Here is a 26357-nt window from a genome sequence, read left to right as displayed (position 1 = left end):
GTGTGTATGTATCATATCCATTACCTCAAACAGTTTTTAAAATTATATATGATATAAAAATTTAAAAATGAGAAAGCTTAAAGCAGTCATATTTTTTTATAATCACAAATCCTAACAGACTTTTTAAACATCCACTAAAGATAAATGAATATAAAAACCAACAAATAATTCTGGGGGATTTTATAAATGCCAGGGGTGAGATTTCCTTTGTTTTACTTTGATACTCAGAAAAGAAAATCACTTTAGCAACTCTATTACTATTATTATTATTATTATTATTTTTAAATATATTTTATTGATTTTTTTACAGAGAGGAAGGGAGAGGGAGAGAGAGTTAGAAACATCGATCAGCTGCCTCCTGCACACCCCCTACTGGGGATGTGCCCACAACCATGGTACATGCCCTTGGCCGGAATCGAACCCGGGACCCTTGAGTCCGCAGGCCGATGCTCTATCCACTGAGCCAAACCAGTCAGGGCAATTATTATTATTTTAAAAAGCAGGAAACTTAGAAGTTAAGTAGGATGCCTCCGTTGTGTGTCTTCCCATTTCTCTCCAGGTCTAGCACATTCTGCCAGTTGGCCAGTAAGGGGAGCCATCGCAAAGTAATTACAGACATATTTACATGACAATTTTCCCTCATTGAATTAAAATTTGTGAGGGGTTTTCTAATGCACACCTTGCTCTCTAGTGAATTTTCTAGGTCATCACTTGACCATGCTTTGTCTGTACGTGCCCAGCTGTCATAGCCCCAGGCCACCAAATAGTAAACGCTGTATAAAGCTCAGATGCTGTGCGGTTTCTTGGGAAATTCTTTCCCCAAGTCCCATGCTGTTAGAGAAAGCTTCTATTGCATCGGATCCAGGCCAAAGGCTCTGATCTGAGTCACGCTGCTGCTTTCATGTCTACCCCTATTCCAGGATCTTTATTAACTGCTCTCACCTCTCCAATAATAAATGTAAATTACATGTTTCTTTCACATCCACCTACCCACTTCTTTCAGGAAAAGCCATTTGTTCCCATGCACCTGGAGCTAATTCTCACTTTTTGCATCTTACCTACTGAGCCAACCTCCTGCCTTGCCACCTCCTCCCAGATGCCCCTCGATGCCATTTTACCTCTTCTGGAGGCCTGAACGGATGTGTTTTCAGGCTGGCCCCCAATGAAAGAATTCAAGCATTGAGGTTTCCTAGGTACAGGAATTCTCGGCCCTGTTTCAGATCCTTAAAGAGAGGAGGGCAAGTTTCGAGTGTGGCACCTAGCCAAGCATAGTTGTTTCAAGAAATGTCAATAATGCATATTATAAACATGTTTTGGTGACCAAACACAGCCTCCCAACTATAGGTCTCTCGTAGAAAAGTAAGGCAATTATCTCAATCAGTCAAGTGAAAAGGTCCATTTATGCTTCAATTCTCTAGCTAATTCAGGCAAAAATAAAATTTTCATCTGAATGATCTCAGTAATTGGCTTGCTGCTTTGCTTTACCAGTGAAAACTTGACAAAGAGACACAGGCTGTTCCCTGCTGACAGGTTAAGGGTAATCACAGGGAACTTCTGCACAGAAAACATCTACGAGAAAGCACATTAGTGGAGACTTTGTTGAGAAATTTCAGCAAAGATAACTCCTAATCATAGATGGTTAGGTAAACATTAGAATTCAGTCTTTCTCCCCGCCACCTCCTCCCAACCTCTTCTTTTTACCTTTCCCTGTCCACCAACTATTCTTTCTTCAGTGTATCCAATCTGGAGCAAGTGAACCACTAGGTGCAAATCAAGAAATCTATAATCCTTGACTCTCTCTCTCTCTTAATCTTCATTCATGAACAGGTTAACCCCTGTATGTTTCCACAGCCATTGACTTAGTTCAGGAAACCATTGGTACTTTTGCTTGAGCCTGTTCCATGGGCAGATACAGTGCCAGGTACTGCAAATACTACGATGAGCACGATAGACATAGTGCCATCAGTCATGGTTACTCTTACTTAGTTTCTCTGCTTCCTATCTTACACACCTTCACTAATCCATTCTATCTTGCTGTCAGACTTAACCTTTTCAAACACCATGCTTGTTGCAGCGCTTTGTTGCCAAAGGTTTATGTATGACATACAAGAATCCTGATGATATTGTTCATTCTCCCCTGTTACCACTCTCACGGTCTTATATTTGGCAAACCTGCACTTTACACAATTGCCTAAGATAGCTGCTTTGATCAGATATGCCTCTTCCCCACTTTATCTGGTTAACTTACACCTGCACTGCTTTTTTTTGTTTGTTTGTTTTGATTAATCTTCACCGGAGGATATTTTTCTATTGGTTTTAGAGAGAGTATAAGGGAGTGGGAAAGACAGAGAGAGAGAAATATCGATGTGAGAGAGACATTGATTCAGTGCCTCCCCAAAGTACCCCAACCAGGGCGGGGGTTTGAGCCTACAACTGAGGTACATGCCCTTGACTGGAATTGAACCCTGGACCCTTCAGTCCATAGGCCAATGCTCTATCCACTGAGCCAAACCGGCAAGGTTTTGACTATTAAAATGATCCTCCCTATATTATGACAACTGTTGGCTTCTTAGGTTTTTAGCTATTCATTCCACGGGGAGTAATTTCAGTCTCTTTAGGTATCTGAAGAAAACCTCTATTTAGTGTAAATGTCAATTCTTTCACCTAGTCCTCTTTTGTTTTACTTCTTAACTCCTTTACAATTCTGATGGTTCTTGTGTGTGAGCACATCCAGAAAGTGGATATTCCTCTTAAACTTCAGTAAGCAGAAATGAACTCAGCACTCCATGTGGGTCTATCATGAAGGACAAATCTTGTACAAATATATGTGTTCGTTTTTTAGACCAAGTTAAAGACTTCACATTTATCTCTGTACTTCTTCTTTTGATGTGATGGAGATGGAGATATACCGCCCAGTCTTTTCAGTGCTGACTGTTCTGTCTTTGAGAGATGACCTCAGCTTCAGAGAACTTTGCTCAAAAGTATGACCTACCCCGGGGTATTTGCATCCCAGGACTGATCATGGCAAGGCTACAAAGACCTGACATTTTTGCCCACTAGGGGACAACTCCAAAGGACCACATTGTCTCTGGGGTTCCTTGTGGGTTAAACTGAGACTTTGTCAGATTGCATCACAGTTCAACTTATCCCTCTGTTCAACTGCTTTCTCATTATTGCTTCTACAAGGTATTGATACCTAATAAATATTCTGCACATCCAACTCCATTTCAGAGTCTGCTTCTAGAAAACCTAATCTGACATTTGGTACCAGGAATGGTCCAAAAAAAGCAGTTAATAAGATGACATTTGGAGCTGCATTTGCATTTGCCACTTGGCTGGTAATGTGGACCTCATGACTTACGGTATGTGGAACACAGAATTTCCTTGCCCAAGGTGAATATCCAATGGGGATGACAGAACTCTGAAATAATCGAGGATGGGTGGTGGCATATAACTGCTAAAAACCAAAGGATGTAATTATCATAATGAGCAGCAGAATAGCAGCCAGAATGTCCTAACCCACAGAGATTTATGAAAGTGGTTAATAGAAAGGGGTATATTTAGAGACAAAATAGATGGGCAGCCAACACGGCTACTTCTCAGTTTATACCATAATAAGAAATTAGGTTGGCTGACCAGGAACCTGAAGGCAATTACCCCAATGAAATATAATATCTCTTACCCACTTTTCAGACCTGAGTTAGTTTTCAGACACAGGACTCATTAACCCAATAAGAGGCCAGGCCCTTAGGAGGAAAGTCCCAGCTACAAGTAGACATGGCAGTGATAGAGCAGTGCTTCCAAAAAGGTACCTACAGCCATTTGTGTGGATGAGTGTGCACCAGGAAAAGGGGAATACCCAAACATTTACAGGATATTTGATACTGTATTAGATTTGACAATTATCTGGAAGACTGAAGCCTTATCATGAGCTCCCTGTTCAAGAAGGAATATATAAGAATCAGGTAATAAACAGAGACTTGGTCAAATCCATGGGGTCTTACACCCATTCAGCAGTCATTTATCCTATTTCCAAGTACATTATTGGGATTGACATATTTGGTATAGATGTATGTAATCCCCTCAGTGGACCTTTGACCTATGGGATTAAAGACTGTCATAGTGGGGAAATTTCTGAAACTATTTCTGCCCCATCCCCCAATCAATGTAAAATAAAAAACAAGTTTGCATTTCAGGGGCAATAGTGGAAATGAGTGATACCCTTAAAGACCTAAAGGATGTAGAGGTGGTGATCCCCATTATATCCCCATTTCAGTCACCTCAATGCAGTGAGTAGCCCCTGAAGAACACAGAAGGATTCCAGAGAATGAGTAGATTATTGTCAATTTCACCAAGTGGTAGCATAGGGTGTAGTTAGTTGCTGTGCCAGATACAGTACCTTTGCTAGAGAAGGCTAACCAATATCAGGGACATGGATGAGGCCATTGATTTGGCAAATTCATTCTTTCCTATTCCAATGAGAAAAAAAGGATCTGATGGTATGTGGAACACAGAATTTTCTTGCCCAACCAAGGTGGCAACCCAATGCATTTACATGAAATTTTGTTATAATACATTACAAAGAGATCCAGACTCTCTAGACGTCCTGCAGGATGCCACTCCATTTATATTATGATACTCAGGGCAGATGAGCAATAAGCTGTCAGCATGCCGGAGGCCTTGGTAACACACATGCACTCTGGAGGGTGGGAGATAAATCCTTTGAAGATTCAGGGCCAGCTACATCACTTTAATCTTTAGGGATCCCGTGGTCTGGGGCAATTCAGACATCTTCACAGTAAAGATAAATGACTGCATATTGCACCTCCCACCGTGAGGAAGGAAGCACAATACCTAGCAAGCCTCTTCAAGTTCTGGATTTAGCACATTTCGCATCTGACCGTTAACGGGGCAACGTGAAAGACTGCCAGCTTTGAGAGGAATATAGAGCAGACAAGGTCTGTGTAGCAGGTCTTGGCTGCAGTATTCAAAGCCCTTCTGCTTGGGCCACCTGACCCGCAGACCCTGTGGCATTTGAGGTACTGGTGGTGGCAAAAGATGCGGTGTGGAGGTTACGGCAAGTGCCAGTTGTAGAATCACACAGAGGCCCTGAGATCCAGGCATTGCCGTTTTTATCAGCAATGTCTATGCCGTTTGAAAAACAGCTCCTCATATATTAGGAGGCCTCTCAAGAGGCCTTGGAGAGACTAAGTGCCTGAATGTGGGGTGCCAAGTGAGCATGCCTCTGGAAGCATGCATCACGAGCTGGGTTCTAACAGAGCCACTAAATCAGAAGGGAAGACAGGGCTAGCAGCACTGTGTTGTAAGACAGAAGGAGAAAAACTGGGATGGAGCACCAACAGGGCAGGAAGGCACAGGAAGTTGCATGAACGGCTAGCCCCGTCTTCCATGCCCTCCACCACTCTCGGAGCAGCACCTTTCCCTCAGCTCACCTCTCACTCCACGTGAAGCATTCCCTATGGCCAGCTGATGAGAAGAAATACCAATTTTCTTTGGTAAGTGGATGCAATGCAGCCAAAAATTGGTGGCTACTGCTCTGCAGCCTCACTTAGGGGTAGCTTTAAAAGACAGCGGCTAGGGAAAAACCTTTAAAATGGGCAGAGTGTTGGTAGTATACCTAGTCATTTTCTTTGTGTGGCTCTGTTAGGATATACACACACACACACACACACACACACACACACACACACACACTAGAGGCCCTGTGCATGAAATTCATGCATGGGGGGCGGGGGGGGGGGGGGAGGTGTCCCTCAGCCCAGCCTGCACCCTCTCTAATCTGGTTATCTTTAATGTTTGACTTTAAGGTTTTTCAGCCTTCCTGGAAAGGAAATAAAAAGCACAGCATTAGTTTTCTATACTTGGCCAATCAGTAGGATCCTTGAGCAGCTTGTTAAGACATAGATCCCCAGGTTCCTACTTGGTGGTCTGAAACAAATTCCAGAATCTGTATTCTCAAATAATAGCTCCTTACTTAGCTAAGTTTGGGAAACAATGCCAATGGAAAGGGGAATTGGAAAGTCTCCCAAATGGCACTAAATATGCAAGTCATTCATGCAGAGAAATAGCTTTATTAACTGGTATGGGAATAAATAATGAGCCATATTTTATTTAGGCCCAATGTCCTTTATTTAGGCAACTAGAGGCCCAGTGCATGAAATTCGTGCACGGGAGGAGGTTGTCCCTCAGCCCAGCCTGCACCCTCTCCAATCTGGGACCCCTCCAGGGATGTCCGACTACCTGTTTAGGCCCAATCCCAGTAGGATTGGGCGTAAACAGGCAGTAGGACATCCCTCTCACAATCCAGGACTGCTGGCTCCCAACTGCTCGCCTGCCTGCCTTCCTGATTGCCCCTAACCACTTTTGCCTACCAGCCTGATCACCCCCTAACCACTCCCATGCCAGCCTGATTGATGTCTAACTGCTCCCCTGCCAGCCTGTTTGCCCGCAACTTCCCTCCTCTGCTGGCCTGGTCACCCCTAACTGCCCTCTCCTGCAGGGTTGATCGCCTCCAACTGCTCTCCCTTGCAGGCCTGGTCCCTCTCAACTGCCCTCACTTGCAGGCCTGGCCCCTCTCAACTGCCCTCCCCTGCTGGCCATCTTGTAGTGGCCATCTTGTGTCTACATGGGGGCAGGATCTTTGACCACATGGGGCAGCCATCTTGTGTGTTGGAGTGATGGTAAATTTGCATATTACTCTTTTATTAGATAGGATAGAGGCCTGGTGCACAGGTGGGGGCCAACTGGTTTGCCCTGAAGGATGTCCAGGATCAGGGTGGGATTCCCTTGGGGCATGGGGTGGCCTGGGCGAGGAGCCTGTGGTGGTTTGCAGGGCCAGCCACACCCCCTGGTGACTCAAGTGGAGGCCCTGGTATCTGGAATTTATTTACCTTCTACAATTGAAACTTTGTAGCCTGGAATGGAGCCAAGCCTTCTGCTTGCTCCATGGCAGTAGCCATTTCTTTTGGGGTTTATGTATCTTCTATAATTGAAACTTTGTAGCCTTAAGCAGAGGCCTGGGCTGGCCAGGGTGTGTAGAAAGCTTTGCTTCCTCCATTGCCGGGGGCAACCCTATCCTCCCGCTCTTTCCAGCTCCGTGGCTGCTGCCATTTCTGTTTGGATTTGTTTACCTTCTATAATTGAAACTTTGTAGCCTTGAGTGGAGGCTTAGGTGGGCAAGGGCAGGCAGAAAGCTTGGCTTCCTCCATTGCCTGGGAAACCCAAGCCTCCCTCCTGCTCTCTGTGGCTGTAGCCATCTTGGTTTGGTTTATTTGCGTACTCGCTCTGATTGGCTGGTGGGTGTGGTGGAGTGATGGTTAATTTGCATATTACTCTTTTATTGGGCAGGATGGACTCACATCCAGCTGGTGTAGTTCAGTGGTTGACTGTTGGGTGATGAATAGGGAGATCATGGTTTGATTCCTGGTCAGGATACATACCTGGGTTGCAGGCTCGATCTCCAGTAGGTAACGTGTAGGAGGCAGTGAATTGATGTTTCTATCTATCTCTCACCCTTCTCTCTAAAAAATCTATCTATCTAATCTATCTATATGAATATATACATATATTCATATAGATAGATTAGATAGATAGATATCCTAATTAATAATAGACAAATATGCAAATTGACCGCACCTTTGCTATGCCCATGATTGGCCAGGAGGCGCGGGGGGGGCGGGACTTGGGGTGGCCGGGGTAGCTGATTGGGCCAGCAGGACGCTGAGCTGCGTCGCCAGCAGCAGCACGAGCTCAGCGTCTGCGCCATGGCTGTGCTGCGGCACAGAAGGGGCCTCTGGGGCAGCGAGCTGACATCCCGCCGCGCGGACCATCAAAAGCGGGGGAGCTGAGTGCCTGTCCGCTCAGGCACTCAGCTCCCCCGCAATCGAAAGCAAAAGTGTGGGAGCTGGGTGCCTGTCTGCTCGGGCACCAGGCCTTTCAGAAGCTCCCACACTTTCCTTTTGATCGCTGGTGCACCAGCAGACAGGCACCCAGCTCCCCGTGATTGAAAGGGAAAGCGTGTAGGGGACCCTACACATGCATGATTCAATCATGCACTGGGCCTCTAGTATATAATAAGAGGCTAATATGCAAATAGACCAAATGACAGAAAGACCGGTCGCTATGACACACACTCACCAGCCGGGGGCAGATTCTCAATGCAGGAACTGCTCCCTGGTGGTCAATGCACTCCCACAGGGGGAGCACTGCTCATCCAGAAGCTGGGCTCATGGCTGGAAAGTGCAGCGGTGGTGGTGGCAGCCTCTCCCACCTTTGCAGCAGTGCTAAGGATGTCTGACTGCTGGCTTAGGCCCGCTCCCTTTAGGAAGCGGGCCTAAGCCCTCAGTCAGACATCCCCTAAGGGCTCCTGGACTGAGAGAGGGCATAGGTTGGGCTGAGGGACCCCCCCCCCCCAAGTGCACAAATTTTGTGCACAGGGCTTCTAATATATATATATATATAGATATATAGATAGATAGAGATAGATAGATAGATAGATAGATATAGGCTCATGCACAAAGGTGAATGGTCTGGTTGACTAGTCAGGGGCCTGAAAGGTTAGACATTAGACAACTAGGAAAAAGGAGGTCTGGGATATGATCATGTGGATAGACATATGGGAGTGTACACACAATGTGAAGATCTTAGTATCACCTGTTAGAACTTACCAGAGAGCATCCACTACGAAAGGATAATCTCGACCTTTACTCTGTCCAGTCCAAATTGAAACATGCTGTAAGTGTAAAATGCACACTGGATTTAAAGACTTAGTGGCTCAAAAAATAATGGAAATAAAAATAACAATTTTTTTATTGATTATATTTATTCTAATAAAAGTGTAATATGCTAATTAGACTGGACAGCCAAACCACCAAAGGCTTGAGGACAAGGCAGTTAAGAGCAATCAGACATGCAGTGGAGCAGTTAGGGGCAGACAGTTCTGTAGTGGAGCAGTTAGGGATGATCAGGCCTGCAGGGGAGAAGTTTGGGGCGATCAGGCCTGCAGGGGAGCAGTTTGGGGCAATCAAGCTGGTGGGGGAGCAGTTATGGGGCAATCAGGCTGGCAGGCAGAGGTGGTTAGAAGTCAGTGGTCCTAGATTGTGAGAGGGACTGGCAGTCGGACATCCCCTGAGGGGTCCCGGATTGGAGAAGTTGCAGGCTGGGCTGAGGAACCCCCTCCCCCTGTGCACAAATTTTATGCACCAGGCCTCTAGTGTTAAAATAACATTTTTATATTACGTTAAATAAAATATATTGAAATTAATTTCATCTCCCCCCCTATTTTAAATATGTTTTTATTGATTTTAGAAAGAGAAAGGGAGGAGAGATGGAAACATTGAATTGAGAAGAACATGGATCAGCTGTCTCTTGCATGCCCCCTACTGGGGATTGAGCACACAACTCAGGCATGTGCCCTGACTAGGAATTAAACCAGTGATGTCTTGATGCGAAGGTTGACGCTCAATCCATTGAGCCACATAGCTGGGCTTTTTTACTATTTTTAATATGTCTACTAGAAAATGCAACTTACCCTTGTGGCTCACACTGTATTTGGTTTGGAAAGTATTGATACAGACAGAATATCTTGGCCAAATAACAGCAGCCAGTCTCAGCCATTGGCTACTCCAGTGCTGCCATGATAGGCACATGATTAGGTAGTAGTGGGAGACATAAAGACTGTGCCTGGCCCATGAGCATGGCCTCCCATTTACCAAGGTTAATAAAGGTACTGTTTCTGACAAATGCACAGACTGCCAGCAACAGAGACTGATGCTGAGCTCTCAATATGGCACTGCTCTTCTGGATTCTGACAAGACACTTGCTGGCAGATTGGTTACATTAGACTTCTATCCTTGAAGGACAAATGGATGTATACACTGAGTGGCCAGATTATTATGATCTCTGAACGCATAATAATCTGGCCACTCTGTGTACTTATATATAAGGGAAAGCTTGCAAATCTTGATATGTCAAGGGACCAGGAGATAGTGGCCCCAAGCCTCTGCCTAGTAAGTCCTCTGCTTCTTTCTAACTATCCACAATGCAGTTCTTATACATGGAAAAACCTTATTTTAAAAATCCCAACTCTGTGGTCATTCTACACCAGGGGTCCTCAAACTTTTTAAACAGGGGGCCAGTTCACTGTCCCTCAGACCGTTGGAGGGCTGGACTATGGTTTTAAAAAAAACTATGAACAAATTCCTATGCACACTGCACATATCTTATTTTGAAGTAAAAAAACAAAATGGCAAAAACACCCACATGTGGCCCACGGGCCATAGTTTGAGGACGCCTAGTCTACACTGAGTGGCCAGATTATTATGCGTTCAGAGATCATAATAATCTGGCCACTCAGTGTATATAGGATTGGGAAAAAGGAGATTTACAGTTGTTCAGATGAAAAATACAATAATTCAAATAATACAAGAATAAACTCTGTGTTTTGCATACTCACACTGTAAACTTACTTTTATATATATTTATCCCAAGTATGATTTTGTCTTTCTTAGTTGCAGGGCTTACAGTGTATTTGATCTATCCATATGGGACCTCACATAATAACATCATATCAGAGCAGGTGAGCTAATTTACATGAAAAAGGTATGGGAGTGAGCCCATGACCATGAGAGCCACTGGTCACATCAGTCCAGCAGGACCTGGACTCAGAAGCTGGTGGCCTGAGTGTTGATTGGCCTGCTGGAAATGCTGTTGCAGTGCAAGTTTGGAGGTGGGACTCTGCAGGATGGGTACCATGTTTCAGGATGCAGTATGTAGTTTTATATAGTTATGTTTTTCCAATAGGAACTCAGGAGTTCCTTCCCTGGGGAGGTGAAAGCAGGAGTGGCCCCATTTAACATAACCCACTGGGGAAAATTGTGTCCTCTATCCCACAACAGTATAGGCTCTGCCAGGTTAAAAGTCCTAGTTCCCAAAGCAGGAATACTAGTATCAGGGGATTAAAGATCCCCACAAACTTAAGCTACTGCTGCTGCCTGGGCATTTTAGGCACAGAGAAGAGTCACCGTTTTGGAAGAGGTAACTGACCTTGAGGTAATCAAAGAGATGGGTCTACTGATGGACAATGGGAATGGGAAGAAATACCCACTTAGATGCCTCTTGGGTCTGGACCATACCACAATGTAAGCCACTGACATGAGCGAAGTTGTTGCTGAGGCTGAGAAGAATGTAGAGTTTATAGTGAAAGATGAGATGATGAGTATCCGTTGTGGTTCTAAGATTGGCTGGAGTTCTACTAACCAAGCCTTCCTAAGTTTTCTGGAACCCTGGAGGGCCTTCTCCATGAAATTTAGATGAAGAAATGGATGGAGGGATGGGCTGTGGAAGACACAGAGTGGTGCCACCTTCCAGAGTTCCCTTCAAGAAAGGCTTTCCTGGCTTCTGAGAGCGCTGTCAGCAAACAGCCTCCAGCTCTCAGCTTTGTCCAGGTACTTCCTCTACTGCAGAACCCCGACTGCCCCCAGAGTACTCCTTCCTGGGGTGGATAGCATCCAAGGACTGATCGTGGGGTGGCTATTAATGCCCAGCATGTGTCCACCAGCTCTGAAGAGCCCTTTATGCCCCAAAGCACCCCGGTGGGGATGGTCTGGTGTGGCTTGTTGGGTCTGCATCACAGCATGATTTCTCCCTCTCCCAGCTTCCACAGTATTGATTCCTAATCAATATCCTGCTTGCTAAACTCCCTCTCAGCATCTTCTGCAGAAGACAGGTTTCAAAGATTCAGTTTTCTCCATTATGCTCTCTGTCTCTATAGTCTCCTCTTAAAATACTCACTACAAGTCTTAAATCCTTATCTAAGCTCCTCACATTTCTTTATTTTTAAATATATTTTTACTGATTTCAGAGAGGAAAGGAGTGGGAGAGAGAGATACAAACATCAATGATGAGAGAGAATCATTGATTGGCTGCCTTCTGCATGCCCCACACTGGGGATCCAGTCCACAACCTGGGCATGTGCCCTTGACGGAATCGAACCTGGAACACCTTAGTCCTCAGGCCGACGCTGTATCCACTGAGCAAAACCAGCTAGGGCTCACATTTCTTTCTGCCCATTATGTTTACTGTGTATTCTATCATCAATTCTAATGATATATCTATTATGTTAACTCCTTCCCCATGCTCCACCTACAGTATTTTAAGCTCATAATCTTGATACTTTTCATCTCTCACACTTAAATAGGCCTTCCGATAACTGACCTTTTCTTTGCCATAGTCACCTAGACCCCTACACTTGCTTATCTGGTGGGACCCTGTCTGGTTTGCTCACTGCAGTCCTCTGACCCTCTAGCACAGTGTCCTAAACAGAGTAGGACCTGGACAATTATTTTTTTCATGAAGAGTGATTGCAATTGGAGGATTTTTACTTTGGAAATCCCATCTTCCCAAATTGTCTGTGTACTGCAATCAGACTCCACACGGCTAAACATCACTCTTGTTTGGTTGAACTTCCTCTTCTAATACTTACAGGATATTTGTAATTCTCTAAGGATACAAGGCAGACTCTTTGGACTGGTTCTTTAAAGCTCTGCAATATTTGAATAGATTCTCCTCAGCTGATGGCTCATTTGTTCCCAAAGGTAAATCATCTGCTCTTAGCAACCTCCTCGTGCCCTACACAGAAGGGGGTGACTTAATCGTGACTCAGCCTTTCCTCACACCATCCCATCATGTCGAATACGAATGCCCCCTACCAGCTGAAATTCTCCTTCCCTCTGACACCCCCTCCCCTCTTTCAGCCAGCCATCTGTCCCTCATCTCACTCCTGCAAATGCACCTCTCATTTCTGTACTGCACATATATCAGTAAACATGTTTTAAGCATCTATCATGTTCCAGGCACTAAACTGGAGGACAATACAGAGAGTAACAAGACACATTTTCTGTTCTCAGGGAGTCCTGCGGAGGGAGTAGACACATACATAAGTGTATGCAGTGAGACCTAGAGAGGCTCTAATAAATGCCTTCAGGTTGGGCATAAAAGAGCAGGCAATCAATTCTAAGGAGAATTAGAAGGGAACCTAAAAGGACATTTGAGTTTTCTCTTGAAAGATAAATAGCTGATCATTAGAATTGTGCTGTCAGAATGGAGTTGTGTGGTGTGTATTCTGGGCAAAGGGGACACGCTGAACAGAAGCAGAGAAAAATGGAGCAGCAGGCAACATCTAAACAGTCTTTTCTGTGGGTAAGGGAGGTCATGGGAGGCAGTGAGGGTTTGATAAGCAAAACTAGGCTACAGAGGATTGCTGTACCCAGAGCTGGTGGGGCATTCCAAAGAATTTGGATTTTATCTTATTGGCAATAAGGAAAGAACACCACAGAAGAGTTTGTAAGTAAGTGATCAACATGATCAAATTTGAGTTTTGGGATAATCACACAATCACACGTTACTATTTAACTGTCAAAAATATAGATCCAGTGTCCAGATGTAAGATATTTGAGGACAGTGATTTGCATATAATAGATTGGTAAATATGCATTTTCTTCTTTCTTCATTCTACTGCTAATAAAAGTAAGTTTGATTACCTTCAGTCAGTATTACTAAACAGATAGGCATATGTATGTCTCTATCTGTACACATGTATTCTAAATGCCAAATCACACAGTTCCTGCTTTAAGCAAGGCAAAACACAAATACTATTGAACAGATGAATTACAGGATGCAACTTAAAAGGGGTTGGATTTGTCTTTGTAAAAATATCATCCTCAATTTAATTTGAATAGGAGGATTCCTCTCTGGCACTTGTATTTATGTATACATCATTTCTTGATGAAGGAGTTGAATAGTTGAGGAAGAAAAATGTTATTAAGCACCTCCACTTAGAGGTCAAACATCAAAAAGTTAACACATCTTTGAGATGATAATATTATGAGCCATTTCACAGGAACTGGATTCACTCACAACTTTTCAAGAATGTCTCTGGTACACAGAGGGAGGGAGGTTTTCTTGAGTGTGTGCGTGACAGCTCAGAGTGTAAGAACAAAGGGTTTACACAAAATGCAACAGTAGATACAACTTAGAAACCAGTTTTACTCTGCTGCAAACAAATGGACAAGATATTATACAACATATAATAAAAAGTACAGCATAGTACAAGTGCCACTAATAAAAGAAACTTAAGGATAAGACTTAAAAATGCTTGTTTGTGATATATGTATATATATATACACATTGCCATAAAAAGCCACAATAAATACACAAATTTCCATGTCATTCATAATAAATACTGAAAATATAAATACAGAAGATTATAGCTAATATGAATAAATTATTACAACATAAGGTCCAGGTTAAGTTCTGTTGAATAATATTGTAGCTTATTTTATATACCCTTTGGCATCTTTGATGTTATAACTTATACACAAGAGAAATCAGTCTAGAAACTGTGACATATAACATGACATCTTAGAGTATAGTGATTGTGTGTGTGAACTGTAGTTTGATTTTTGCCCCCTTCTGACCTTTCCATTTGATTAGACTACTATTTAAATTGAGTAAAGATAATAACAGAAATCAACAAAAAGATAAAACCAGTCAAATGTTAAAAAAAGTTACAGTTTATCTCACTGAGTTTTTAAATTACTCCCCCTCCCCTGAAGTGAAAACAAACAAAAACAAAACAAAATACTCTCAAAAGACTTCCCTTGTGTAAAGCCCATTCCCAATGTCAGACAGTTTAACATAGACTGAAGGATAACGCCCGGGTGCTCTAGATCATTTGATCCACCATCTCATTCAGCTCACTAGATTTCACTAGAATCTGCAAATGTACCAAATTTCTATGGCAGCTGGAAAGTGGAGATACAGTTGATGTCTAAGACTATGATCAAGGTCAAGATACTGCAAAAGGTGACATCTGTCTATGCAATGGATTATACAAATATATTTTAAATGGGGAAAATGCATTTTTGACCAATGTCAAATGATCTTTTCCTATCAAATTGATATACCCTGTGACACTGAGGGAAACACACTGAAATAACAAAGTGCCATTTTCTGCATTAACAGGCATTAACCAGTACATATGTATTCATAGTTCTACCTCAAGAGGCTATTATTACACCAGAAATGCAATTAACTAAATGAAAGCAGATCAACTTTACTAAGACACAATAAAGGCTGAGGTTCTCAGGAACAGAGTCATCACCTACAGGTTTTTAATTTTTAAAAACTATTTCTGCACTGTAAATGTCTAGCGTTTATTTTACATCAAACACTTTTGAAACATGTTTCACAAACTACGCCTCAGACTTATTTCCATAGAGGTGCCTAAAGTCAATTAAAACATGGGCCAAATCATTCAACCTTCTTTACATAAGATTCTGTAGCTTTATTTTTTTTTTTTAAGCAAAAGGGTTATTTCCCCTCGTGTTGTTTGTGGGGAGCAACCACACTGAAGTGGTTGTCGTTTCACAAGAGCATCTGAGTTGGGGAGATTTAAAAAATCCCATGGAGAAAGGAGACTTTTTGGGGGTGCTCCTCATCGTGGGCTAGTTCTGACTCCTAGTTGGAAGCAACTAAGCCAACAGAAAAACAGAAACGACATTCTGAAAGCTAGCTGCAGGGGGTGATTGGGTCAAGTGATGTCATCAGAAAAAAATCACCATCCTGCAGGACTCCTCCCTTGGCTTTCAGGCTTCGTCAGGATGATAAATTTTAAAATCGTTTTGCTGATCCCTGGGAAGGCAAGCGTCTATTGTTTATATAACATGGGAACAAAGGCTGGGATCAAATGGAGGGTGAGCGATTCTTTGGAGTAATTTTATTCCACATCAGACTCTCCACAGCTAGTCCCAACTTCCCCAGAAGAAGTAGAAAACCATGAGATTCTCACTTGTCATTTTAGGGTAAAGAAAGTTTAATAGGAAGGTATTTATTTAGAGGCAAGAAGGTAGAAAAATGCTCACTTTTTGTAATTGTAACTTCTCAGAAACAGTCACTTTTCCTGAAATTGTCTCCTGACATCTCAGTGATGATAAAACAAAACAAAACTAACAACAAACAAACAAACAAACAAAAAAAACCCTAAAAAAAACAACCCCAAAAAACTAACTAAAGTCATTATTTGCCCAGAGCAGGTCATAATTTTTGACCTGACGTAATTGTTTCAATACCCACATCTTTATTTTAAAAAATCTAGTTTCTTTTTTTTTTTATTTTTTTTATTTTTTTTTAATATATTTTATTGATTTTTTACAGAGAGGAATGGAGAGGGATAGAGAGCTAGAAACATTGATGAGAGAGAAACATCGATAAGCCGCCTCCTGCACACTCCCCACAGGGGATGTGCCTGCAACCAAGGTACATGCCCTTGACCGGAATCGAACCTGAGACCCTTCAGTCCACAGGCCGACGCTTTATCCACTGAGCCAAACCGGTTTCGGCAAAATCTAGTTTCTTAGGAGACTTGTGGAATCATCAGATACAATAATTATCAAAGGCTGGAGAAATCCAACTTTTTTTAAGTCTCCCAGTACAATGGCCCAAATCACCACAACTGTTGCCAAGTGCCTAGCTCACAACGACTGGCCAAGATATTTTCTTATTGTGAGAAAAACCTAAGAGATCTGGATTGTGTTGCCAAGGAAACCGCCTTCCCTAGAGATGTGAAGAATAGATGGTTATCTCTCCTGTTGTGCATGCCTGAGTGACAGTCCTCCCTGGAAGAAGATGGATGAGCCAGATGACCCCTGGAGATCTCTTCTAGTCTTAGGACTATAAAATTTAAAGAATATACAAGAACCTCAATTTTTCCATCATTCACACACAGTTGGCCATTGTGAGTATCTTTGAAAAGATTAAACTATTTTGAGATACCCCTTTGGCGTGACTAGCACTAATGAATCAAGATTCAGGCAGTAAACTTTGACAGTGGACCCTATTTGATTATGGTACAAAGGAAATGACTTTGCCAACTGCCAACATTTAAAGTCTATCAAGTTCAGATATCATTCTGGTATTATTAAATCACCCAAGGACCAACACTAAATAAGTAAAAACAAAACAAAAAAAAACACACAAACAAACAAACAAAAAAACTAACCTCAGGCAATTTAGATATTTACGTTTTCCTGTATAGGAGAATTCAGATTTGGGTGGTTTTTTTGTTTGATTTTTTTTTTTTTTTTACTTCTTTCTTCTCTTTCATATTTAAGTAAAATTTCAAAGTAATATATAGATCTTTGAATTTGTTTTAAAGATGGTTGGCTTTATTTATGGCTAAGGAGACTAGCTTAGTTGCCAACATAAAAGGAGCCAAACAAAATTGGATAAATTATGCTATAAAGTTAGAAATTTTAATCTCTCTTTAAAAAATAAGGAAGCTAGTCCTCTGAGAAGGGGGTTTCTGGTTTTACCTAGAGAGGCACTAAGTCTTGATGAAAATCTCTGGTGATAGAAACTCCTAAATAATTTTTAAAGAGATACTTTCCAATTCAATTTTCTTTCAAATAGTCATTAATAAATAACTTTTAAGATACTCCCAATCCAGATAATAAATATTGGGAGAAAACCAGAAGAGAAAAAGAGAGGGATACCTAACAAAAAAGCCATTCCAAAATTACAACGGCAACCATTCTATGAGATCACATAAATTAATTTAAACAAAGGCAAGGCTAATTTCTACTATAAATTTGTCTTCTCCTGAATCCTTCTAATCAATATACATTATCTTAAAAATATTTAACTGGCCTCACACATCACAAAAATGAGTTATTGAACTGACTTGACTATCACCGTGGTAATGAATAACACAAGGAAAGGAATGGCATCATTAGCATGTTGAATAGAAATATTGTCCGAAATAAATCTTATTCTGTTCCTTTGAAAACTTTAGTTCTGCCAGAAACTTTTATGAGAGGTAATAAAATGACACACTAGAGCTAGCTTTTCTTGAATTATAAATGTAAAGTATCAAATTAAAAAAATTACCCTGTGGAGTGATATATTTATCACAAGTGAAAGTAGTCAACAACATGATTTAAGTCCTTGAAATTACCTCATTTTCCATGAATGTAACAAGCACCTGTATTTACTGAAATTCCAGGCCACATGTTAATTAGATTACAAAACTGCATGCAGAAAATGAACTCGTTTAGGCTTCGAATCTGTATAGATGTCCTGCTTTCCATCATTCTGTCCGAGACACCACTGTCAGGATACAGAGCTCAAGACATGACATTTACTATCCAGACAGTACAGCTAGACTAATCCCAGGACTGCTCACCGGGTAACACCCAGCACATATCAAGCTTCTGAGTTTGATTTTCTGACAAGGAAAACAAAACAAAAGACCTGCATTGGTTAGGAAGGGGGAATCTCATGGTCTAGGTTGAAAGATAGGAGAAGAGTTAAAGTAAAATTTAGAAAAGTGGCTGTTTTAAAGAGTCACACTGAATATGCAGATTGGCAAGTAAAATATTAAAGAGCTCCTTTATTTCCATATTTGCCATTTATTTCCATACCACTTCTGACAAATAGTCTGTCATTTGAATATAAAATGTGTTTAAATCTCAAAAATAGTTTCTTTAGCATGTTACAGCTGTTTTATTTTTTAAAGCATCAGATGATTTTTGGATAGTAAGATGTAATTGGTATGAACGGTGGGCAGCAGACAGAGCACCACCAGGGCTGCTGAGTCTCCACGCTGTGATTGCCCTTCTAGAATCGGGGCTGCCATTTATGAATCTACTTTTTCCTCTTGTAGTAACATTTTAGTTTTTCATCTCTGCTGAAACTTATGGTTTCAAGGAGACACCATCACTTATTAAGTTTATATTCCATCCTCACCCCACCCTGACACTTCCATAATTCTAGCAAGGTTTCAAAAATGCAGATTATTCAGTTAAATTTAGTCAATTAAATTACTCAATGCTACATAACACATCTGATGAGCTGTGCTATTTGTGCAAAGCTGGAGCATTTGGCTTAGGCATTGAAGTTTCCCTTGCACATGTTAGTAGATCTCAGAAAGAATAATGTAATCCTTAGTCATAATTTGTGTTAGAACCAGGAGTAGTGATTAAGGCTTTAAACTTTTGGCGCTGGTTGTGGTCAGGATCTATCGAGAGTTCCAGTTTCAAGTGACAGCAAAATCTTGCCTTTGAAAGCACGCCAGTACACCCGTTTGAGTTTGGTATTTTATACACGGACTACAATAATGACGCTCTAAACTCTGTGAGAGAGAAGGAGCAGATGCCATTTGAAAGAGAAAGATTAAGTCATGTTTGGAGAAATGGAAGGCTTTGTGGCACCTTTTAAATAGGCGGTCCCCTGTTGACTTCTGAGGATGTCAATTTTCCACCTGCTGATTTGATGGTTTGTAACCCCAGCGAAGGTGAGAGGGCAGAATGACCTTTCTGTTTTGTAGGGGCTGCAAGGCAGGGCCTTTGAAACTTGGAACTAGGGCTTTGCTATTCTGATAGGCTGTTTATAAACAAGCGTGATTGCGTTCCCCACTGCTGTTTCAAAGGTTTCCTGAAATGCTTCCTGCCTTATGCATGAGTCAACCCGCCTTTGAAATTGTCTAGTAGGAGCTTGCTGGTATAAATTTAGCATCACTTATATGGGTCTCACACTGAAAAAGCAATTAGCTGAAAAGTGTCTTTTTCATTCGATTCAGTTATTCTCGCTGGGTCCAGATTTAATTCATAAATGTCAGATAAGAGGAAAGGAGGAGGATACAGGAAGTCTCATTAATTTAGAAAATAAGAAGTTTCTTTTTAGCTGCAGTTTGCATATAACTAGACAAGAACTGATGTCCCACTGTCTATCACTTTATAAAATCACAAATTAAAAAGATTATAAGGATTGCTTATTTCATACTACTCTTTATCATCATAACCCTTAGAAATTGTAGTGGTTTCCCCCCTGTTTTTTTTACCACCTCTAACACAGTAGATGTTCAATAAATATTTGTTGAAAGAAAGAATTGTTACTTAATAAATTCTAAATACATGACCAAAGAGTTATATAAACCTGTACGAAAATATCAGAACTTTAATCAAAGAACCAGTGGTATATCATATGTTCTGCTTAATGGTAACCAAACCAGATTTTTGCCCAGAAGTTAGCTGAGTGTAAAATTTTAAAGAACATAAGCGCTTATAATCTCTTTGCTTCTTGATTAATTTGTGGCCTGTGTGTCTATAACTTGTGTGTGTGTGTGTTTGGGGGGGATGTGGCTATTGTTGAGTTATATATGGTTGTGAAGATTTTACCACTTTAATAAGTATTAATTTCACATTTTATATGTGGCTGGCACAATAGGAAAAATAGTTTTATCACAAAAAAAGAATGTTTTTTGAAAAGTAACTACATTATTCAATTAACCAAAAGACATGAGACAAACAGATTTTACTTATGTCTTAATAACCAATGTTCAAGAGATGGGGGAGACCTTAAATGAATCTCTTTCATTGACTTCTTTCTCTCAAAGGAAACCTAGAATGTCAAAGAAAATGAAAGCTGCTCCAAGTCACTTGACTTGCTAATCAGTTTGGTCTGGATTCTAACTGGGAATTAAACTCCAATAAAAGGTAGAGGGTTGGTGCTAAAACAACAGGGACCAAAGCAGGAAGCTTTGCCTTTGACAGTGAATGACTAAAGAGCTGTGTGTCAAAAAAGACTGTAATTTGGTTAGATAATGCTATGGGAGCAATGAAAGAGCTGCTGGTCTGGTTAACGTGGCTTGGTATAATGATCTTAAGTATCCCCACTGTCTGTGTCTAGCTTGATCCCCATTTTAAAAAGCTTTCCTGGTATGTGGGCAGTATTTGTTGAATAGAAGGGCTATTAATGGGGAAAAAAGTCAGATGGAACACTGTGCTCTTTCAGCTTTTCTGGGAAAGGAAGTAACAATGAAATGATTCCATCAATAACATTATTTGCAACTTTGAGTCAATCTTTTCAAAATATAGCTTTAAAAATTATATTTTTTTCCAAACTACATTTTTAGATCATAAAACCCAACCAGATTCTAGAGTAAGGAAAATTCAGTACTCATTGGCCATTGCCTAAAGTCTACTGTTCTCCAATGTGTGGTATACATCTGTGTGTGTGTGTGTGTGTGTGTGTGTGTGTGTATGAGATAGATAGATAGATAGATAGATAGATAGATAGATAGATAGATAGATAGATAGACAGAGGTGTTTTAATAGGTGATCTGTGTAGGTAGCTTGTGGGAGATGTTTAGGGGTTAGGTTATGTATATAAAAACTTGGAATGGTTGGAAGGCTAATCCTTCTGTGTAGCAGTGACTTTTATCCCCAATTGGACAGATAGGGAAATAAGCTCTGGGGTTTTTGTTTGTTTGCTTGTTTGCTTGTTTCTAGGTTAAGCATCCTTTTGGAAATGAAGCTACAAAACAGAGACCAATGAAACATAACCAAGTAGGCATCAGCCTTCTTGGAAAAAAATGAAGCTGAACTGAATTAAATACCTATCCTTTCAGGAAGTGGACTGACATTTTATACCCTGCAACTCTGCCCCAGCCAGAGTCGCCTCTTCCCCACTCTGCCATACTGTGTTCCAAGAATAAGCTGAGTGCTTCCCACATAAATACCGCAAGGACTTGCAATGGTCCAGCTAATATGGCACACAGGATGCTTTCACGTGCTTGAATAAAGAACAATAGCCTTTCGTCAGTATCTCTTTGGGTCTGTGCTCTTTGCATTGTATTGGTAGGGGGAAAATTTGAAGATCAAGCACTAAAAACTGTAACTTTGTAGACATACCCTATATGCTACTGATCAAGCAAAAACTCAATCAGATTACCAAGGGGCTTATCATTCAAAAGGAATATCCCTGCCTTCCTTACTTTACCTCCATAAAGGATAAACCCAAACACCCTTTAACGTTAATATTAATGGTTATAAATTTGGCCCATTGGTGGGTAGAGAAGGGGCAGGAACCAACCGCACAGTGGAGAGCTGCAAGTAAACGCATTTCCCCAAGTCAAGTTTTAGTAGAAACGTTTCCTTTGAAGGACTTTAGATCAAACATTTCCAAGTTCAATGAAGTAAGATGGTATTTTTTAAGGAACTGAGATCTACGATCTATTTATGTCCATATTTCTAAACATTCACGTCTAAAAGACAGAACAAATAAGTAGCGATGCAGTCACTGAATAGCAAGGCATGTCCACATTTCAAAGAGGCAGAAACTGTGAAATGATATAACAATAGGTCCAAACTATGGAACAGATTTAGCATAGTCATAGTGTATTAAAAAAAAAGGTAAAACACGCTATTTAATTACCTAAATTAATTTACAGCAAAATAGGGTCTTAGAAGTCCTCTGACGAGCCACGTGTAGATAATCTATAGGTGGGGAGTGCTTGTTTTATTTCTAACTGTCCCCTTTAACAAGAGAACGTGAGGTAATTAGAAAGTATTCAATGCTTTCTGGACTGTTCGGTTAAATGTCCCAGGCAAGATAAATCAAAATGCTGCAGAAAGTAAGGCCTAGTTGAGTATTTGGGTAGAGGCCCCCCCTTCAATCAGCTAGTCACTAGGTGGAAATCTCATCATACACTCATTCTGTAGAGATGGATTGATCTCGCTGTAGAAAAGGCTGGTTGCTGAGGATGTGTCTCTTCCATGTTCCTCAGCCTCTTCTGCTTTTAGAGTTAGGTCTTCAGAGTGGCGAAGGAAAACAGGTCATTTTTCCTTCACAGAGTACCATTGGATGATTCCTCTATATTAAGTATATGAACCTTATCATAGTTACAGATTTAAAAAATTGTTTTAAAATTTGTCATCTCAAAGAGTTCTCAGTCCCCACCCCTCACAAGTTACCATGAAGGGGCACTAAAGTGCATTTTGATGTAGGGGAGTAGAGTTTAAAAGTGCTGTCCAAGGTAAGAACCAAGATGATGCTGTTTAAAAAAGAAAGGCAATTCCTTCTACCTCCATCTCTGGAGTCAACTGAGGGAGGGCAATGAACTAGACCCTCCCCAAAGGATTGTCCTAACTCTTAACTTGAGAGAAAACTGTGTCAGGACCTGCACATATAGACTCATTTATTTGTCCAAAATAGCAAAAATAGGCCTATTTCACCCTTAAGAAAGTATTTGCAAATTTGATCAGGTATGATCGTAAAAACATGAATGGATTCCAGATGCAATCCATGTGGGCATGCGAGGTGGTACTAACTATGCATCTGCAGCTTAAAAGAACATGCTGCTGCTCATTTTCATCAAAACAGGACTTCTAACTACCATAAATAAAGTACACATGGAACAATTAAATCTTTTTCTTACAATAATTACTTTTACATTAAAAAGTCACCATCATCTTCGGATAATATCGAAAAGTAGGACTCTAAATCTTATTCTTTCCCAGTCTTAGTTAACAATTTTGCACAGGCCCGAAAATCCAAAACTTGGAGCTCTGGTCTACACAACTTGGCAGGTTTCACACAGTTTGACAGGTAGGCAATTGTGAACTATGCTTTTTTAAAATTAGCATTTTCTATCAAAACAGTCTGAAATCGTTTAAAATCCTCACAGAGACTGTATTTGTGCAATGCCACAGACACACAGCTAGGAAGGGGAAAACAAAGTACAGTCTGGAAGATTCATCACAGTCCAAGTTTTCTTGGTCCTCAGTTTAAACAACCACGAGCCCAGGCAATCCAATTAAATACAGCGCTTTAAATAGAAGACTTGGTCCTAGAATGACGTAGGCTACTAGACAGGGACGGTCTCAACCACGGGTGATTTGATGCACTCTTCGTGCAGTCTGCTCTTTTCGGCAAGGCTCAAAGGATTTTCAGCAGAATGCTCTGAAATGTGACTGCCATTCAATGTAGAGACAAACCCCTCCTGGGAGGGGCCTTTCAAGTATGAGTGAAATTCCATTTGAGGATGACTGGACCTGTGTTCGGGATATAAGCTATTGCAGGCCACACCGCTGTCATTTTCCGAGGACGAGCAGCAAACGATGACAGAGGGGTTGGCGGCTGGGTAGTGGGAGGTGCCGTAGGCCTCTTCTGCGTGTCGGGCATAGTCCACGAACTGCTCTGGGGTCATGGTGTAAGGCACCAGCGAGAGGGTACCATTTTTGACAGTATCTCTTTCGGCATAGTTCTCAGAGATCTGGTTAGGAGTTCCTGGAATGTGGCTATCTATTTGGTAATACAGAGTTGAAGAGTTGGCATAGAAAGAAGCATTTTTCGCGTGGCTTTCGTGCACGGCGGTGCCATCAGAATAACACAGGACGGAAGGAAGAGGGACAACTTCAGCATGGGTACCCAAACCTTCCATGAAACTGTCTCCTTTCTCATCCTCCTCCTCTTCCTCTTCCTCCTCCTCTTCTTCCTCTTCCTCCTCCTCATCTGACTCACTGGGTGCCAAGCTCTGTGTGCTGGAATCAGTGACACCGCTGCAGAAGCTGCTCCCATCCTCCTCCTCCTCCTCCTCTTCCTCCTCCTCTCCTTGGCAATCTAATTCCTCAGCGGACTGCAAGTGCAGTACTGCAGCCTGGGGGTCAGTTTCAATCTCAAAATTGTCTGTGATAGAATATTCTACAGAGTGAGCGACAGGGCCCATGGAACTACTGTGAGCACTTATCTCACCATGGCAGCCGTTCAGCGTGGGGATCTGCTGCTCTCGGTTTTTCTCCAGTTCAAGTTTCATTATTGTGTGCAAAAAGTGAGTCCGGACACGGATAGGATTAAATTCAATTCTACCTGCTGTGTTGCTACATCCTTCTTTAGTGCAGCCGCACGGGAAAGACATTCGATCCACCTTGGAAGGAAGGACACAGATTAGCCCCATGGAACTCTTACAAACCAAATAAAAGCCCAGTACCTTCCAGCAACCCCTCTGAATCTGGGATTACTTAATTCCACTTTGGCTAGACCAAATGACAATCAAATTGCAAACAGAAATGAAAAGGGAAATGGAGGCTTAAAACATAAGAGTCAACCCAGTTTTAAAACCCATATTTAAAATAAAAGTGAGCTATAGTATTATACTAAAAATATGCTGCATATTTTGAGTTTGCTGACCCCTCCTGTGCTTTCTCTACTTCTTCCTCCATTCTTCCTTTTTTCCCTTCTCTTCATCCCATTCACTTTGCTCCCTTTCTAAAAATGTTTCTGTTTTTTCCCCACGACCCCTTTCCTGATGCATGCCAGCTCATGCGTCCAATTTTAAACAAACTTGCCGCCCTCATCTCCACCTGCTATTTTTAATCTAAATTTTATGACATTCCCCATATTAGTCATCTCTTTTTTTCTTGGCTTATTATAAGATGAACTTCTCTGTCCAAGGTGTCCAGATTGACACCACTAAGTATACTGTGTAGCCTGATCATGTGTTCTCATTGGTTTGACTCTGTACCAGGTGCATGTATGCCAACTGAAGGGCTGCGGTGGATATGCACATTCATGGCTTTGACTGGTGGACTCATGTGCTTAGGTCCTGGCTCCCTCCTTCCCCAATCCACTCCAGTAGACTACAAGTTCCTCAAGTAAAGAGGATGCTCATTTAATCAATATCTTAAAATTATTCAAGTGATTGGATTCTGTGGATAGAGTAGTGGGTTTCGGCAAGTGTTGGACTGAATGCTTGAATAAGTGATACGTGGAATTCTGGGCAATCCACGGGTACTCCTAAGATATTTGCTAGTTGTCCCAGATTCCTCCAATTAACCTATATGCAGACCAGAGCACGGGACACCAGAAAGAACCTGTTGGCACCTTATCCAAATGAGGAGAATTTCCTGTGCAACACAGGAGAGAAGGCAGACTCTCATGCAGTCATCTGAGTCCAATAAAAATTAGTAGCAGATGTCAGAACCAGAATCGACAGCTGTTTTCTTACACAGTAAGCCCTTTTCTGTGAATCTACCTCAAACAACTGTTCAGCTGATGAGAACTATTCTCTCCTTCTGCCTGTCTAAGGGGCTCTCATTATTAAAAAAGCCAAGTTTCTGCCTAAAATAATGACACCTAACTAATCATGGAGCTCCTGTGCTGTTATAGACGAATGGGGACCTGAGAATCATCTAATCCAGAGGTTGGCAAACTTTTTTTGGTAAAGGGTCAGAGAGGAAATATTTTAGGTCATAGGTCTCTGTGGCAACGAGTTGGCTCTGCTGTAGAAGGGTGATAGCTGTCGCAGACAACACGCAACCTGTGCGTCCATAAAACTTTATTTACAAAAAACAGGCGACAGTCCAGATTGGGCCTGTGAGTTATAGAGTTTGCCAACACCTGATCAAGTTCAGCCCTTTCACTTTAGAAATGGGGAGACTGAGCCCAGAAAGTTGACCTGCCCTGCCAATTTCACGGAGCTGGCAACAAGCAGAGCCAGGAGT

At 41.6% G+C, this 26357-nt stretch overlaps 1 protein-coding gene across 2 annotated transcripts in view; it reads right to left on the bottom strand.

The window, feature by feature from the left end:
• Nucleotides 1-23526: 23526 nt before the first annotated feature.
• CSRNP3 (cysteine and serine rich nuclear protein 3) overlaps nt 23527-26357 on the bottom strand; it is a 136571-nt gene continuing 133740 nt past the window's right edge. For both annotated transcript variants that reach the window (XM_028141076.2, XM_028141075.2), the window contains exon 6: nt 23527-24781. In XM_028141076.2, the coding sequence (XP_027996877.1) occupies nt 23723-24781 (1059 nt within the window). In that variant the 3' untranslated portion in view covers nt 23527-23722. The remainder of the gene's footprint in view (nt 24782-26357) is intronic.

Source organism: Eptesicus fuscus, chromosome 11 (genome assembly GCF_027574615.1).
Source record: "Eptesicus fuscus isolate TK198812 chromosome 11, DD_ASM_mEF_20220401, whole genome shotgun sequence".
Taxonomy (NCBI): Eukaryota; Metazoa; Chordata; class Mammalia; order Chiroptera; family Vespertilionidae; genus Eptesicus; species Eptesicus fuscus.
Note: the sequence above shows the minus strand (reverse complement) of the source record. Positions and strands in the feature narration are given on the sequence as shown.